Source organism: Malaclemys terrapin, chromosome 1 (genome assembly GCF_027887155.1).
Source record: "Malaclemys terrapin pileata isolate rMalTer1 chromosome 1, rMalTer1.hap1, whole genome shotgun sequence".
NCBI classification, from domain to species: Eukaryota; Metazoa; Chordata; order Testudines; family Emydidae; genus Malaclemys; species Malaclemys terrapin.
This window is the reverse complement of record NC_071505.1, coordinates 18,036,081-18,054,281: the sequence shown is the minus strand read 5'-3', so window position 1 is coordinate 18,054,281 and position 18,201 is coordinate 18,036,081. Positions and strand designations below refer to the sequence as shown.

The 18,201-nt window shown below is 40.3% G+C and overlaps 1 protein-coding gene across 2 annotated transcripts in view; it reads right to left on the bottom strand.

Moving 5' to 3' along the window:
- Window positions 1-18,201, bottom strand: part of SEMA3D (semaphorin 3D) — a 197,984-nt gene that overhangs the window by 131,382 nt on the left and 48,401 nt on the right. For both annotated transcript variants that reach the window (XM_054017156.1, XM_054017166.1), the window contains exon 2: window positions 2,324-2,515. In XM_054017156.1, the coding sequence (XP_053873131.1) occupies window positions 2,324-2,474 (151 nt within the window). In that variant the 5' untranslated portion in view covers window positions 2,475-2,515. The remainder of the gene's footprint in view (window positions 1-2,323; window positions 2,516-18,201) is intronic.

Sequence of the window (18,201 nt, the reverse complement as noted above, 5' to 3'; positions counted from 1 at the left end):
TTTTAATAAACTTTGTCATCCATACAATGCTCAGAGAACTTAGTGATGCTAGCAAGTTTTTTGTTTTTTTACACTTTTCTCCTCCTTGCCATTGTTTTAATACCATTAAAAAGCTTGAAAATATTACATTTTCTTTTACATTTTTCTTCTTCCAGTTTTGGGGGAAAAAAAACAAAACAAAAAGAGCAAGCACAATAGTAATCCAATATTCCTCGTATTTCCTTATTTGTCTATTGGCCTCATCAGTGGCAGCACAGCTCTCTGAATTGGAATGTGTGTGTTAATTTGTATTCTCTATGCTTTTCTTCTGCAGGACTAAGTCACTGAGTTTAGCTATAATAACCCATCCCTCCAGCCAAATCCAGAGCTTTATGAAGGTCCTAATAAAAGTTTGGGTCAGGGCCTCAATATCAGTCATCCACTCGTTGTCATTATAAATGACCCTAAGCATTTTCCAACACCACTCCCAGCAGATCTCTTTCACTATTTTAAAATATTTTGATAAACACATTTTTTTCCTACACTGACCTCAACGTTTTTTTTTGTCTCCCCTACTCTTCTACCTGCCAACTGAGTCCATCAGGATTTTGCAGGTGGCTAGCTATCTTTGAAGTACAGAAGAATACAGTATTTTTGGTCATCAGTCCCACAATAAGTGTCATCACCATGTAGAATAAGTAACTCTGGGGAAATGTTTAGAAGCCAAAACTAGAAGTAAAGTTTGAATACAAGCTGCAGGTTTTTCCTACTAATATCCATAACTCAATGTCAGATCTTTCAGCTTCTGTATTCATTGGCTTACATAACTGAAACTATTTCCTGAAACTATGGAAAAGCCATCAAGATCTCACATGCACATAAACACACCCACATACTTGCATACAAATCCAGCAGATGCAGAGTTGAAACTTGTAAATAAGTAGCATTTCACAGGATACAGTACTCACCGATTAAATAAATCCTTGTATGTGTAATACCTTACAATAGGCACATTCTGCTCATTTATGATGGCTGTTCAACCTCTTGTCATTACAGAGCATCTTGGGCCTCACTTAGAGTGACCAGATGTCCCGATTTTACAGGGACAGTCCCAATATTTGGGTCTTTTTCTTATATAGGTTCCTATAACCTCCCCCACAATCCCAATTTTTCACACTTGCTGTCTGGTCACCCTAGCCTCACTCTACTCATTTACACACTGAAGAATAACTATGCCTCTGTAAGTGAGAGCAGAATCAGTGCCCTTAATTACAGGCACTGAAATGGTTTAAAACTAACTAGGGAAACTTTTCTTTAACTAAGCAAAACAAGATCAAGTGCATCAATATATCTGAATGGAATCATCTCACCAAACTCTGGTAGGATGCAGTGCAGAGACAGCAACAAGAAAACCCACAAACTGGACTACAATCATCATCATCTAACAATTAAAATATATATCTTTATTTAAATTCAGCCTTTATCATTCTTACTGAGGGCAGAATTTAAGACAAAAGGGTTGCACAGGTGTAACTGCCAACACTTCAGTATGTAGTCTGAAGAATCTTTCTAATGTGCTAAAGATGCACAAGTAAGGGGAAAAAACCACCTCTAGATTTTCAGATCCCAGGTTGAGTTAAGTAGGGCAACAATTAGGGGGGAAATAAAAACAAAAACAATGCATTTTGTAAACTGAGCAAACTTATTATGGTAGCACATTGCAAAACAATAATCATAGAACTGCACAATGACCTTTTTTACACAGCCAGTTTGCAGACAGTTGTACTTGCAGTTTTACTTCTAACCTCAACGTGAGCAAGGTACTGGGCCCTAAATGGGGGAATTGGGCCCCAAAACAATAAGAAATACTATCAAGGGACTACCAGAGTCATGCACATTCAATGGAGACCATACAAAAGAATCCGAAAGAATGAGGATTAGTTTCTTAACAATCATATGGGATTAATTCATCCAATTCTTGGTGATTTGCATACCGTTTGTCACATAAGTGATTTTTAGCTTCAAGAAAAAAGTCTAAGTTTAGCAAATGCTTTGGAGTTTTTACTGAGTGTTAAAAATTATATCCTTTTAAAATGTATCTGAGGAACATTATGGTTTCCATTACTATCCATCACCCCCAAAAACGTAATTGAATACTTCTGTCCCATAGAAGACTATATAAGTCTTTCATGCTATTGTTGTCTATTTCTAGGAACAGTTGTGACAACTGTTTATTTTCCAGTTTAATAACAGAAAACTAAACGCTGGCACCACCACACCAAAAAAAACAACAACAACAACAAAAAACACAACCCAGAAACAGAAAGTCTTCTGATGGGTTTACCTTTATAGGAAAGTTTAAGTCTTGGGATATTTTTCTTTGAAGTTCCAGTGACTGAAAGGAACAACATTACTAAGGATAATGCTGTGCAGGCATGTGGCACTTTGAAGGATCTCATTCTGCTGTTCTCCTGGGAGTCTTTTCTTGCATTCATGGTGAAAAAAGTCTCTGTTTTTCAGAAAATCCAAATGTAATCTGAAAGCAAAAAGAAAACATCTGTGTGTTTTTTGCATCCTCGCACACAAAGTTTATGAAGGCAGGCCAGACCTATAGTTAGAGAATAGCTTATGCAGAAGTCACTTTGTTTGCCATAGAAGATTTTTTCTCCAGTATACACCAAAACTCTGTAATCTCTTTTCTATAAAACTAATTTGGTAGACTAAGCTGGAAAAATATGTAAGCTTTTGGACAACATCTAGCATAGCTAACATTTAAGTACAAATTAAATTATATATAATACCCGATAAAAACAGTCACTATTAAAATGACAGCGTTTACCAAATTACCACACATTAATGCCTTGGCTATCTCTATATAGATAGAACAGCTATTTTATATACTTATATTGTGAACTGGCTACACTGTAATATCTCAGATACCATGGTGTAGTAACTGGAGATACATGTTCATTTTAAGGTAATTGTACATTCATCACCAACTTATTTATAAACTAAAAAAAGGGATATTGGAAGCTTGTACTCACTTTCAGGAGAAAACCAATGATTGCTGATACAATGTAAACATACCTTCCCATATGTTGTTCTCAGTGAACTAACTAAGACCTACTTAACTACCTCAATCCACAAACCAAAACGTCCTAGGAACGCTAAATGGGGGATTCCAGGCAAAGGTCAATAGCATTGGATAGGCCCATCTCAGCGCAACATGTAACAAAAGCAAGCTTTGTATCACCTTTCACTTTATAATCATAATATAATACCTAGCTCTTTTCATCCATATATCACCAAGTACCTTACAAAGGAAGGTAATTATCACTATCCAGGGAAAAAGAGAGACCATCTGAATCTACGCCCATAGGCGAAGCACAATCACCCATTCATTAAATAAAACCCCAAAGTAAGCATTTGATTGTTTGATTTGTTTTTTATTCGTTGCCCAATTGGAATGTAAATACCTGAGAAAGAGAAATCTTGTTTACTCCATAAATGTGTATTACTGAGTTCATTATTAGTGCCCAACAAATAAGAAGACACAGGAAGTAACTGATGGTGACATTAATGCTGGTCGGTCAATCGGTCTCTCTCTCTCTCTCTCTCTCTGTGTATATATATACACACACACACACATACACACACACACACACACACACACACTGATATAACACTGTCCTTGGGAGCCAAAAAATCTTACCGCGTTATATCGAACTTGCTTTGATCCACCAGAGTGCGCATCCCCTCCCCCCCCGGAGCACTGCTTTACCACGTTATATCCAAATTCGTGTTATATCGGGTCGCGTTATATCGGAGTAGAGGTTTGTATATATATAAAGACTAAGAGGTGAAAAAAAGATGCACAGGCCCTGTCCATTTTGGTGAATGAGAGTGAAAACTATACTCCAAAGCAAGAAATTATCTAACATCAAGTCTCATTACAAAGATTGCATAGGAATCATGGCTTGGGTGACTGGGATTGTGCTAAACCTATAAGGATTCCACCAGAGGGTGGGAGGGTCATTTCCCTGGAGGCAAGAGCATAATTAAGTTGTAGGTCCAAATTCACCAGTGGTATAAGGAGGCATGAATGTGACGATTCACTGACATCTGCTGATTTACAGCCAGCACTGAATTTAGCCTTTTGGCTGCATGGAGCCTGACTTTTCCATGTAGAAATTTCTGGTTATAGGGATCCTTCTTCCTTTGTTTTATCTGAACTCTGGCTGTGGAAAGAGGCCAGACACAAGGGGCTTACTTTACACTTGAGGCAGCTGTTCAGTGAGTTTGAGCCAAACAAGTCCTATTAAGGATGCACTGCAGGCTAGCCAGATTTTTTAAGTTATGTTTTTTCATAAGTTCATCCTCTAATACAAATCCAGCTCTAATACAGGACTCTTCCCAGGAGATTAATGACTAGCTCAGGTTAATGTACCTCAGACCAATTGACTGGTCATTAATCCCCAGAAAATGCCCAACACCTGCTGGGACATCTCTAATGTAGATCAGTGTCCTATACTCCATTTGACCAAATCCATAAGCACTTCTTTTTTTAAAAAAAGAGGAATTTTATCAGAAAGAATGAATAGAGATTCTGCTTACTTCAGTTATTTGATGTTTCTGGTAAGCGTCTATCTATGCTGCAATAGTCCTGTGAGATGTACTGAACCAAAATGGTGGACAAAACATTTCAAGAGAATGAGGTTTAACTTCAAGCAGGGCCGGCTCTAGGCACCAGCGTTCCAAGCATGTGCTCGGGGCGGCCCTTTTTAAATAAAAGGCTGAGTGCCGCCCCTTATTTATTTATTATTATTTTTTGCTTCAGCAGCGACACTCCATCCCCTCCCGACCTTTTTTTTTGCTTGAGGCGGCAAAAAACCTGGAGCCGGCCCTGACTTCAAGTGCTTTATCATGAAGCTGTAATGTATCTGCATTCAGTTCTTTTACGTTTTTGATTATCCTCCCTTAGTACTTTGCTGAAAAGGGTCTTAAGCACAAACCTCTTTTTACGTACGCAGTAGCTCCAATGAAGTAATGGAGACTATTCACATGCTTAAAACTGGGTGGGTGCAAAAGCACCTTGTTGAATCAGGGCCTGTGTGCTTGACTCTGCAGTTAGATCTTCCCTGTGGAACTCAAATTTGAAACGGGTTATGGGCTAGCAGAGCTGCCAGCAGTCAAACCACTGATGTGCTGGTATTCTGCCATCTTGGGACAGCCAGGGCTATCCAGATGCACGTGACTAGTGCATTTGTGACATTATATCCCTGAAAAGAGGTGACATCTTAGTGCAAGTGGTCAGACTTAGTAAAACTTGTAGGATAGATTACTCTGAAACTACTGTCTGAAACAGGCAAACCTGGAGCCAATTTATTTAGCATAATTTATTCCAGGCCCTTTGTTGGAACAAACAGAGCTCAGCTAGACAGTCCCCTATTGGCTGCAAAACTACATCAGTTTTTAACACATTGTTCTGTTAAATCTGATATCTAAATGCAAAAATCTAGCACCCAACTTTCCCTGGCATCTTGAAGTCCAGAAACAAAGGACAGCAACTCACCCACAAATGTAGATTTTTCAACCATGGCTGATATAACACTCATTTGAATATTTAATTTGTGGTTTTTACTTAATTGGAGTATAACTTAAAACCCTGTTCATGCTCTGAGATGGTTTTAAAATGATGAGTTGTGTATTATGTGAGAGAGCACAATGAAAACTGCTTACAGCAGATAAAGTATTTGACTCTCGCTAACAATGATGTAAAAATGAAGTAATGACAATAAATCCAGAGTAAACCTAGAGAGTTTGGCCCATTGTGATTATAATAATTAAGAATAGGGTAGGAAAAATTAGGAGACAATGTCTACTCATAAATATGTTGGGTAAGTTACTTGGCCCCTTTGTTTCAGCATGCATAATATTAACCAGGGTTTTTAGCAGAAAAGATGGTTGTCCAGTAAAAGAGCCCATTTGAGCTGTCTGATTCAGGGCAATGCACATGACAGACATTCTGTTGATCAGACCTATGTTTAGACCCATACATGAACATACTGTATGCAAGGGTTAAATACTGACTGTAGTTGCAAAAAAAAAAAAAGACTAGAAATGTATCCCACCTACAGTTAAATTTCGAATATGTAGAGAAATATATAGAGTTTCTAAATATATTATATACAGATAAAAACATCCACACAAGTTCTAAATTTATTGCTAAACAACTGTCTTGCAGATGACTAATTACAGTAAAACAGCAAGACATATTTCCAAGAAGGATATTTCTATAGTTGGCTCGTTTATACTTCAAAACTGCACCATAATCACGAACTGGGTATTGGAAATCTAGCCTTAATCAGAAGAGAAACTGGAAACGTATATGACAGTCAGATGAATAATTCAGCAAATAAAACACAGACAGAGTAAAATGTAGTATCCGGGTTCACTTAGCATCCAGGCTCTCTTTTTAAATAACAAAGATGACATTAATCCAGAGCACAGTGAAACTATGTTCTTTCCCCTCTCAGATAGGCAGGATATTCTGCTGATAGACAGTTTGGCAAAGAAAGCTTTTCTTCTCAATGGGAAATCTCATTATAAATCTAACTCCATCTGAGACCTAACAAACAATATCCTTCATAGCCATTCTCCAACATTTACTTTATTAAGCGACTTTAGTGATGTTTACAGTGCAGTAAATTTTGTCTTCTGCATAGACTCAGATATATTACTCTTTTCCACAAAAGCCCCAAAATCAATATCACTCCACCTGCATCACCCTCCAAAAACAAACAAAATAACCTAGCAAAACTAACATTAACAAAAGGAAAGTCCTTTGGTACAATACTAATATTAAAGTGAACGTGCAATGCATTTACTTGATCTTTTCTTGAATTTCAATACGCTAAACATCCAATGGGTATTATCTACACATTCAGGCCCCTGTCCTAAAATGAGTTGCATGACAGCACAGGAATCCACCCATTCTGTGCTCATTGCAGAATCTGGGCCTCTGTCTGTCATCCATTCAGCCTCCAAAACATCTGCATCCTCTCTATTTGGAATATGAGATAGACCTCTTCTCTGGATTTCAAGCCACAAGGAACAAGTGGAACAAAGAGAAAAGAGAAAAGAAGGGAATGGAAAATGGAGGAGAGAGAGAGAGAAGTGAGGGGAAGGATCCAGACCAGTAGAAAATAATTATTTTAAATGGAGAAAAGAAAGGTTTAGAGATTATAGTAAATTAAAACAGTAAAAAGAATGCAACCAAAAAAAATTGAGGCTAAGTCCAGGGGGAGGGGGCGGAATCTGAAAAAAAGGACACCCTAAAATACAGAAGAAATAAGTGGAGACTAGGGAAATGAAAGGAAAAAACAAGGTAGGTTTATTTTTCTCCCAATTAAGATTTAACATCTGGTAAAGCATGACTATGACACAATAATTGGTGGAAGGGCAAACAGGGATAAGGACGTGCCAGGTCCACAGAGCGGTCTGGATCGCATGGTAAGCTAGGATCATTAAAATATGTGCTTTGATGCAGCCAATGCAAGGTCATGTATTCAGGGACGGAGGGTGAAATTCTGGCCCTCCTGAAGCCAGTGCCAAAACTCCCATTGACTTCACTGATGCCAGGATTTCATCCAGAGAATGTGGATCATACTTGTAGGAGAGGGGACTGTACCATGGAAAGCTGTGATACTGAAAAGTACTACATGATCATAATGGTGCCTTCTGACTTTACAGTCCGTGAATTGACGGTTGAGGATAACGTGAAGCCGTCTCTCCAGACCTGATCTGTTGTGTGCTGCAGCTCACACTCATGTGCATGTAGAAAAGCAAATGAAGGAATGTACTTTTAGATTGTATTGTCTGTTTCTGTTTCTCCAACTCCAGTCCGCATTTTCTGGCTGAAGGCTGAGAGGAGCTTTTGTCATTTGGTGATGATATCACCAACAGTTGACAGCATCCCAGCAGCCAGCTGTCCAGATGGTTATTTGCACCCACAGATCTCAGTACATGTACACTATTGTGTTGAATGCATGTGCAAATGATACTCAAAATTGTACACATATTTTTGAAAAAATCCTGCCTTACCTACCCATTTTTGGGCTGAGACATTCAGGCACCACTGCTTTAATACTAGCTCCTCAGTTTAAATCACCTAAAAAACCCGATTGCAACTTTACTCATTTGAAAAGGCAAATGAGAAGAGCAGAGTGAAGCATAGTTTAACAGTTTAAAAAATACTCAAACAGAACTCATAGGCCAAACCTCACCATTATATTATTTTCATTACAGCATATACCCTGATCAGAGTGAATTGAAAAATTAGTTGTCTATATTAAATTTGTTCTAGGTATCTCATTACCTAGGCATCTAAGGCAAGAAGGCAATAGATAGAAAATCTCAAGAGGCACTAAATGGAAGCGTGAAGTTGACACCCAACAAACAGATGCCGAGAGCTGCCTCTGGCAGAATAACATTTCCCAGAAGATGCAGAGGTTTCCTGCAGAGAGTTGGATGGTTTCACACAGCTATAAAATAAGTGAGCATAGAGAATAGGCAGGAAGCCTGCCTAAGGAAGCACCCTTGCCTGCTATTGAGAAAATAAGAACCCTCCCTTCCTTAAAAAAAGAAAAAAAAAAAAGTGTCATGATGACAGCAAGAGAAACTTCAGGAGGCTTATCTTGGGACTACCTGCCTAACCAATTAAATGCTCCCCGATTTTACTGGCAAAGGCTAATGTCTGAATAACTCCAGACAGAAATCACAAGCTGTTAATCAACTGACCCTGCAGCTACTATTGCCCTACACAGGGAGAGACACACCTGCTGTAGCCAGTTTGAAGAACTAGAGTCTTTCCCTCTCCTGCCCCCTGAGGTTTGTGCGGATAGTTTGCTGAGGAACCTGGGAGTACCTCTCTACTTAGTTTACTTTTTGGAGCCCCACCCCAGGTCATCAGCACAAATGGAACCAGAGACCTCCAATAATGGAGGTTTGAGCTTTCGTGATCCAGGGCCTATCCCTGCTGGTGACCAGTAGTGATGGGTTTTTACAAACTGGGCCTTGTCCTTCCATGCACCTCACATTCTTGGGATAAACCTCCCTTGACAGGGGGATTGTGTAATGCAGTGGCTAAGTGTGTTATGAACCCCTCCACTGACAGGCTCACAAATAAGTTAAGACTCTACAACTTCTACCAGATAAAGGAGCTAGAGGAGCACCTCAAGTGGAAGAGGCTTGTGTTTCTGAATGTGAAGGAATTGGGTCTATCATGGCAGCAATCTGTGACCGAAGGTTGTCACCAGCTAGCAATCCATAATATTGTTATCAATACTTGCAAGTTGCATTAAGAAGCCTGCACTGGGGAATTTGTTTATTATCAGATGCTCCCATGCCTCATGTTACATATGGCAATGTAATATTTCCACCTCAGTCTGTCTAATGCCATGTTTTTGCTCTGTTGTAGCCTGTTTCCATGACAGCAACATCTTTCCCAATTGTTCTTTTACATGCCATCTGTCATCACCCACTTCTCCATCTTCCACCAACTGGTATCCAGCATTTGGGAGGCTGCTGTTTGAATATAATGAGTAGAACATGGTCAAATTTTAATGTTCCTAAACATTTACATTGGGGTAGCATAAAAGGTCTCCTCTTGAACAGGGCCCCTTCTGGTAGGGACTACAGAGTCGTGTAGTCCCTGCCCCACAGAACTTTCCATCTAAAACACAGGACATTAAAAGGTGGAAGATACAAACAATTGAGCAGGGGATTTCATTTACTGCAACTCATAGTAAGCACTTTCTCAGTTTATTGATCCGATACAACAGATGTGTAATCGGATTTGCTTTTCTGTAATATTGCACTAGTAGGTTTCTTGCTATGCCAAGAAATGTATGTAACGGTTTGCTACAGTTGTGGTGCCTATAAACATGCCAGTTTTATTTAAGATAAACAGAACAGATTACTTCTATATCTAGTTTCCCTTGTGTTCCCCTAGGAGAAATACTGTGAGTACTGCAAATATTGAGGTTAGCTAATTGCAGACTTTAAATGAGAAACCTATGGCAATTAATTATCTTTTAATTACCATCACTGTACTACTGATCCAAAATTCCATCAACTACCAATTATCAGCAATTCATTATCAGCCCGTGTTTCCTGTTTTGAAAGATTTGTTAATAAGTTCAGCTTGTTTATCGTGTCTGCTAAGCTAAGCTACACAGCTAAGCTATGGCAGCTAAGCTACAACACTTCACCTGTGCTGCTGTAGCACCGTAGTGTAGATGTATTAACTACAATGATGGAAAAACCTCTTCCATCATTGTAGTTAATACACCTCTTCAAGAGGTGGTAGCTAGGTCGACGGAAGAATTATTCCATTGACCATGCTGTATCTACAGTGGGGGTTAGGTTGACCTGATTATGGCCTGGTCTACACTGGGGGGGAGGGAAGGGGGAAAAAATCGATCTAAGTTATGCAACTTCAGCGCCGTGAATAACGTAGCTGAAGTCACCATAGTTAGATCTACTTACTGCAGTGTCTTCACTGCGGTAAGTTGATGGCTGATGCTCCCTCATTGACTCTGCCTGCGCCTCTTGCCCCGGTGGAGTGCCGGAGTTGACAAGAGATCGCTCGGCGGTCGATTTATCATGTCTAGACTAGATGTGATAAATCGACACCCCCCTCCCCCCCGCATTGATTGCGGCCTGTCGATCCAGCCAGTAATGTAGACAAGCCCTAAGTCACACAGGTGTACAATTTTTCACAGCCTTGAGTGATGTAGGCTAGGTCAATCTAATCTTTTAGGTGTAGACCAGATTTAACTTCAAGCTATTGTGATTTAGTGTCTGCCAGCTATAGAAATGTAGGTTTCATACTAGAAGATAACTGATCAAATGTTTGTTCTATACTGACTTATTACTTTTGATTCCCATCATCAGTGTACGGCCTCATTATTTGATGCACGGCCAGTGAACTCTATGCCATATAGCTTGCTTGGATTTAGCATGTGAACTACAGAACTGAGAGATGTGGGGGAAGGTTTTTTTAGTTTACAATTCCAACAGATTTTGGTTTCTTGTAATCATTCATGATCATATCTTTGAATGCTTTTGGAAGAATTATTTATACCATCTCTCCAACTAAACTTTGGATCAACATTTTGTGCAACTTATGTGTAAAATGATATTCAAGTAGGTTTAAGATATATTGCAATGGAGTAATCAACCAAGTTATGGCCCTGCTGGGATGGATGTTTTATTTTTTTAATTAATTTTTTTAGTGATTTGATAATATTTTAAGGAGAGATTGAGAGAGCAAGCAGAAGCATTATAACATGTAAGTTTACAATCTTACAGAGTAATTAAATCCTTTTAAATCTTAGCCAAGCAGTATAGACCTCTTATAGGCTCTTCTAGGGTGCTCGTCACCATAGTATCTGAGCAATTCACAAACATTAATGCATTTATCTTCACAACTCCATTATGAGGTAGGTAAGCGTTGTTATTCCAGTGTTGCTACTAGAATATGGAGGAACAGAAAGATTAAAGGACTTGTGCAAGGTCACACAGCAAGTCTGTAAGAGAGCCAGAACACACATGCCTTGGGTGCCCATTCACTTCCTGAGTCACAAAACCATCCTTTCTCTCCTCGTCCTACTCATTCCTTATAGTATGCATTGTTTGTGGTAAGTCTTGTGGCCGGAGACTGATGACTCACATTTCACTGAATTTAAACTAAATAAAAGGTGGAACTTTTCCTAGTGCTTTATTCTTCGCCTGTGTGCAAACTTCAGAGCTTTAAGTGATCACTGTTTTATTCTTCATAAATATTTCAAATGGATTCAGTAAGACCCCTTGTGTAGTAACAGACTGGTTGGGGTGAGTAAGGATATCAGATTATTATTTTAAAATATGTTAATGTTCACTAACTATACCATTTCCAAGGGGTTAGGACTTGCTGCTGCTATGATCTAACAGAGCTTTCTACCTGTGTTACGTCAGGACTCAACTTATCTTTAGTGCAACACACATAAAAAAGCAAAAGTTGTTTTGAGAAGGATGCAGTGTCAATGTCCTCTGGGTCTAAAAGAGCCATTCTGGGGAAAAAAAATAATCAGGGATTAACACCTCCATTAAACACAGAATTATTTTCCAGTTTGGTTTAAACCACAATAGAGGTTTGAGGGCTTTTTTGGTCTGAGTACAAAGTGAGACTACCATAAGTGCAAAGATGAATCAGTTCTGCACGGGGACATAACAGAGCTTTTCAGACTTTTAACCTCTTAGTTACTGGGTAGATGAGTGCCTTGTATTCAGCTTTATTGTACAGCCATCACGCTGTGAAAGAGCCTATATCTTCCAGGATCATGGATCTTTTAACAATAATAAGACCACTTCCCACACAGTAGTTTTCATCTTGAGTGTGGGTTGCCCTTGAAGGACCTCTCACCCAAGAATTTGGGCATGATGAAATACATATCAAAACCTCCCGTGTTTGGTGCTCAGATATCCGGGGAGTCCAAAATTGGCACCTAAATAGATACCTGCTTCTGACATGAACAGCAATCTGAAATGACTGCCAATTTCAATTGATGATGTAGCTGAGAACAAAACTCAATCATATTAAGCCAAATCACTGACTTCATCTGAGTGTCTAACGTGGAGAGCAAGGAAAATATGCACGCACTTTATAAAACCTTTGTAAGTATATCAGAAGCTAGAAGTCTGCAAGGGGGTGAGTCTGCTCTGTACTATTAGGCATAAAGGGGGCAATTAAAGGGGTTAAGGACATGCCTGACAAACTACATGATTCCTTTGTATAAAGAATTAACTAAAAGGTAGTATTTTCAACCCTACACATTCAAAAATCATGAGATGGGAACAAAAACAAAAACAAAAACAAAAAAAACAACCCTATGGGATTGGCTTAAAAAATAATGAGAATAAATAAATTTGGAATCTTATGATTTGCCTTCTGGGTTTAGTGTGTTTAAGTTTACTTTTCCCATTTTTATCTACAGATATGTGGGCTGGAGTTTGCTTTAAAAAGAAGAGGTCGAGATTCTCATTTAATCACGGGACTCCAGGAGCCAGAACGTTAAGTGCCATGAACCTGCTCTAGACCTGTTCTTTTAATCTAAGAAGTAAAGTCAGAGATGGAGGTGCCAGAACAATATGATATCAAAAAGCAACAAGTCACCAGTCCAAAGCCAGTGGAGCTCTGTGGTCTTTGGAACAGCACCAGGACTTGATAGTAAATGGACTTTTTTTAAAAAAGGAAGCCAAGCATAAAAGTGGCTGAACTGCTAATATTGCAAGCCTTTACTCATGAGTAACCCTTCTTACACAAGTAGCTGTGCCCACTTGATTGGGAATGTTTATGAGAGTAAGGACTACTCAGGTGAGTAAAAGCTTGGAGCGTCCAGCCCTTGGGTTTGGAATTTTGCACAGCTGCTACCTCTCATTATAGTACCGTAAGAACTGTTCGTGTCCTCAGCACTTTTGGGCAATTGAGGATGTACAGCACAGGTAAACCTCCTCACAAGATTTCTGACATCCTGTCTCAGCCATGAGGACCCTCTATGACTAGGAGGCACTTTGGGATCCTCATGATTAACTAGCCTATACGAGATATTCCACACTGCTTTAGTGCTTTTAAACTCCTGACCCTCTGGATTAAAGAGATACAGTTCTCTCTTCACAGCTGCAGCTCAACTTTGGGAGGAATTGAGAAACATCCAAAAATGAAGCCAGGCAGAACTAAAAAAAATAAAAAAAATCCTTCAATGAGGCATTTAAAAAGGTTGACAGATACAGCTGGATCTTACAAATACAACCACCAACAAAATTAACCTTTATTATATAGCAGTCTTACGGGGACTGACCTTGAGAAGGACAATTCCGTATAAGAAACCAGAAGGAACAAAAAAAAAAAAAAAAAACATGAACAAATTAGATCAATAATAAAACAATACAATATTTTGTACTTATATAGTGCCTTTCATCAACTCAGCATGCCTAATAAATAATGTATACATCCTTGAGCCATCCCTCAGGGCACTGAAGACAATTATCTTGATTTTACATTTGGGAATGCTGAGGCATAGAGTGGTTAAGAGCCTTGATAAGGAGCAGAGATGGAAATAGATCTCACAATTTGTGATTACAAATGCCATGTTCCAGCCATGAAGAAAAGCCTCCCTGATGAAAGAAGTTATGCATCAGAATGAAAAAGGTATTAGGTAACCACTTAAAAAAAAATTGCAACTATGCAGAGTCCAAGACATTCAAGCAAATAGAAACGTAGTTGCAAAGGCAAGAAATCTTTAGAGCAGCTTTGCCAATTTATCAAGCCTGGATGCTATGAGTTATCAAGAGCAAACTAGAAATGAATATTTTAAATCTCTACATTCTACCTTTCCCATGGCTCTGTTATCCTCTCATCTGGAGTGCAGAATTTGTACTAATGGCAATGAATGGGAGTAATGTGTTTGCTCTAATGGCCAAACCCTGGCCCTGCTGATGTCAGTGGGAGTTAGGCCATTGATTTTAATGGGACCGGCGTTCGTATGACAGCAGGTCTACCCTCAGAATGCTGCAACGATGCAGCTGTAGCGTTTCAGTGAAGACACTACTCCGTTGACAGGAGCGCGTCTCCTGTCAGCACAGTTAGTCCACCTCTGCGAGAGATGGTAGCTAGGTCAATGGGAGAAGGGGCTAGGGCAGTATAACTGCATCGCTCAGGTTTATGTATTGTAGACCTGGCCTAAGGGAAAAGGCATCCTAAGGACCCAATTATACAAACTAGTGAACATTTCCTCTGAGGTGCTGACTAGTCTCAGTTCTCACTGGTCTAGATCTTCGACCCTACTACAGCTGTTTTGTACCACTCCAGCTGGCTAGAAGGGCCACTTGAGAATACTCCCTGTGTTTGGAATCCTGGGGCGGCAGAGAGTCACTGTAACATACAGCCTCCCCTTCTTGGCCCCCTTTGCAGGAGAACGGCCAAGGCCAGGATATCCCTACATGCCAGAAGCCCAGAGTGCTGCAGCATCTTGGCGGCCATATGTAACCAAAATATATAGACTGTCAAGAGAACTGAGGACACTTGGCACCTTTCAGGAAGCACTTGCTAGTCTGCAGAATTTGCTTTCTTCCAACCCCCATCCTAAGCTGCCCCAAGTGCCCAAAAGTCTAACCCGAGGATAGCACCAAATGTATGGTGAAGGCACTCACTGAGCACCTCGAAAGAGACCCTTGTCGTATCAATGAAAGACATCCTGCTTGGCTTCTTGAGCCCAAGCCCAAATTCCATCATCTTTAACATCAAATAAAGAACAAACACTAGAAAAACACGTTGAAGCCAAAAGAATGATGGCAAAAGAAGACTGAAGTCATAAGTTTCCCTTACATAGCACAAGTTGGACCACACAATACCATTTCAAGGGCAATATAAAATGGGGCCATGAAAATGGCACTGAGATGGGCACTTCAAAATTCAGAGGGGTAGCCGTGTTAGTCTCAATCTGTAAAAAGCGACAGAGGGTCCTGTGGCATCTTTAAGACTAACAGAAGTATTGGGAGCATAAGCTTTCGTGGGTAAAATCCTTACTTGCATCTAAAAAAGTAAGGTTCTTACCCACGAAACCTTATGCTCCCAATACTTCTGTTAGTCTTAAAGATGCCACAGGACCCTCTGTCGCTCACTTCAAAATTGTGTTTTAACTGAAGACCTCCTTACAGGTTCAGATGTACAGTGACAGATATACAGTTCATCACAGAAAGACAAGTGTCATCCAGGGAAAGGGAAGATGAATTTAACAACAAAGGCCAAGAACTGTCACCAACATACTACAATAACGAGTCAGATCTGCAGTTGGCATTGTGACAGAGGCCCACTGGTGCCAACTGGCCAAGGGTTCAACACTGTTTATTGCAAGCAACTCCTGTCTCAAACCTGACATGCTCAATACACCACTTTCCTGGTATTTATCCATAAAGGGTAGCATGTGTGGTCTCTAATGAAAGCTTATAACTTAATGATAATCATTGTGAGATGTGTGTATGGGTACTAGGTAAGGATTAATATAACTATACTGAAACTTATACCCTTATGGTCTTGTAGTGAAAGTGAGTCACCAAGGAATCGTATCTCAGTGATGGCCCATTCAAATGGCAGGGAGTTGTCATCCTTCATGACTAGCTAATTATGTAATGTATTACTCAATTGTCTATCATTGCAACAAACTAGAAAAGTCCATGGAAAACCCTCAAAGACAAAACTATGATTACTGAAGCCACTTGGAAGTGATAAGGAACTATATGACAGTAAGGGGATGGCCTTGTCTGCGAAAAAAAGCTAGTCTGATTCTGTACATCACATGATGAGAAAGACACTCTGCATCCATTCATGGAGGAGCAGTAGGTGAAAGAATGGGCCCTGGCTCCTTCCGGATAGCAAGCACTGCAAAAGACTGAACTTTGGGGTGAGAATCTACTTTGTTGGACAGGAAAGGTGATTATTAGTGTAGGCCCTGGTTTGGTTTTGTATGTTACCATTGTTTCACTCACTCACTTGTTTCTATTTGAATCTCTATTCTTTCTTCAATAAATTTCCTTTAAAAAGTATAATCAAACTCAAGTGCTGTGTGTGATACAGGAGCAGTGGGCTAAGGTAAAACTGGGGTACGCTGTTCCTTTGGGAACAGATGTGGGATTTCTGGTGGTATCTAGTGATCCCAGGCTGGATAGCACAGCAGGACACTTCAAAAGGACTCGGGCGGGGGTGCATCTATTGTCAACCAGCAGAGGTGGTGTAGTCCAGAGAAGAGTGCTTGAAGGCCGACAGCCAGTTGTGTTAAGGAGCTAACACCCAGCTGGCATAGACTAGACTCCCTAGGCAGGTGGCAACAAGGTGACTTGGAGACCTGGAAGCCCTGAGAAGCATCACAGGAATGAATCACCATCGCTTCATCTGGCCCAATTGCCTCCCACCTGCACACACACATATACTTATTATAGTATTTGAGCACCTCACAGTCCTTTATTGTATTGATCCTCATAATATCCCTCTACAGTAGGAAGTATTTTACTGTTAGAGAACAAAAACCCACAGAAATTGACTTGCCCAAGGTCATGCAGGAAGTCTGTGCAGTGCAGGTAATTGAACTTCCAGTCCCAAACACCCTAACCATTGGACATACTTCCTCTCACTGAGAGATAAGAGGATTCATAACAGAATTGCCATATTTGAAAGCTCAAGGGCTGCCATATTGCTGATAAAGAAATTTGAGGCCAAAATTGACTGCCAAGGTATTAACATACACAAAGATGAACATAGCAACCGATTTTTGTACCATTTCATTTCAACGAAGAGATTCTGGAAGCGAGTATAATATTAAATAATAATAATAATAGTGACACCCACCATGTGAACAGTTTTCAGTAGGATCCAGGTTGATCCAGAGAGTTTAATGTGATCTTTAGGGATTCTAGGAGGGTGGACTGCTTCTAGTAATGTTTAACCACACATGAAAAAAGAAGCTCTGGGGGTTACAGCACAGCACTGGGAGTTGGCAGACCTAGGACAAGTCATTTAAAGGAGCATATTCAAATTTAGGCACCTATATCTATTGTGACAAAGTTCCTCCTCTATCTTGGTGGGTCCTGCGCTTATTGGCGGATTTTCTTGCCTCAGAGATTCACCATGTCGGTTGGGGAACAGCCCAGAGACCTTCCCCTCTGGAAGAACCCACAGTCCAGGTCAATTGGGAGGTTTGGGGGGAACCCGGGCCCGCCCTCTACTCCGGATTCCAGCCCAGGGCCCTGTGGACTGTAGCTGTCTATAATGCCTCCTGTAACAGCTGCATGACAGCTACAACTCCCTGGGCTACTTCCCCATGGCCTCCTCCAAACACCTTCCTTATTCTCACCACAGGACCTTCCTCCTGGTGTCTGATAACACTTGTGCGCCTCAGTCCTCCAGCACACCCTCTCACTCTCAGCTCCTTGCACCTCTTGCTCCCAGCTCCTCACACTCCAAACTGAAGTGAGCTCCTTTTAAAACCCAGGTGCCCTGATTAGCCTGCCTTAATTGATTCTAACAGCTTCTTAACTGGCTCCAGGTGTCCTAATTAGCCTGCTTGCCTTAACTGGTTCTAGCAGGTTCCTGATTACTCTAGTGCAGCCCCTGCTCTGGTCACTCAG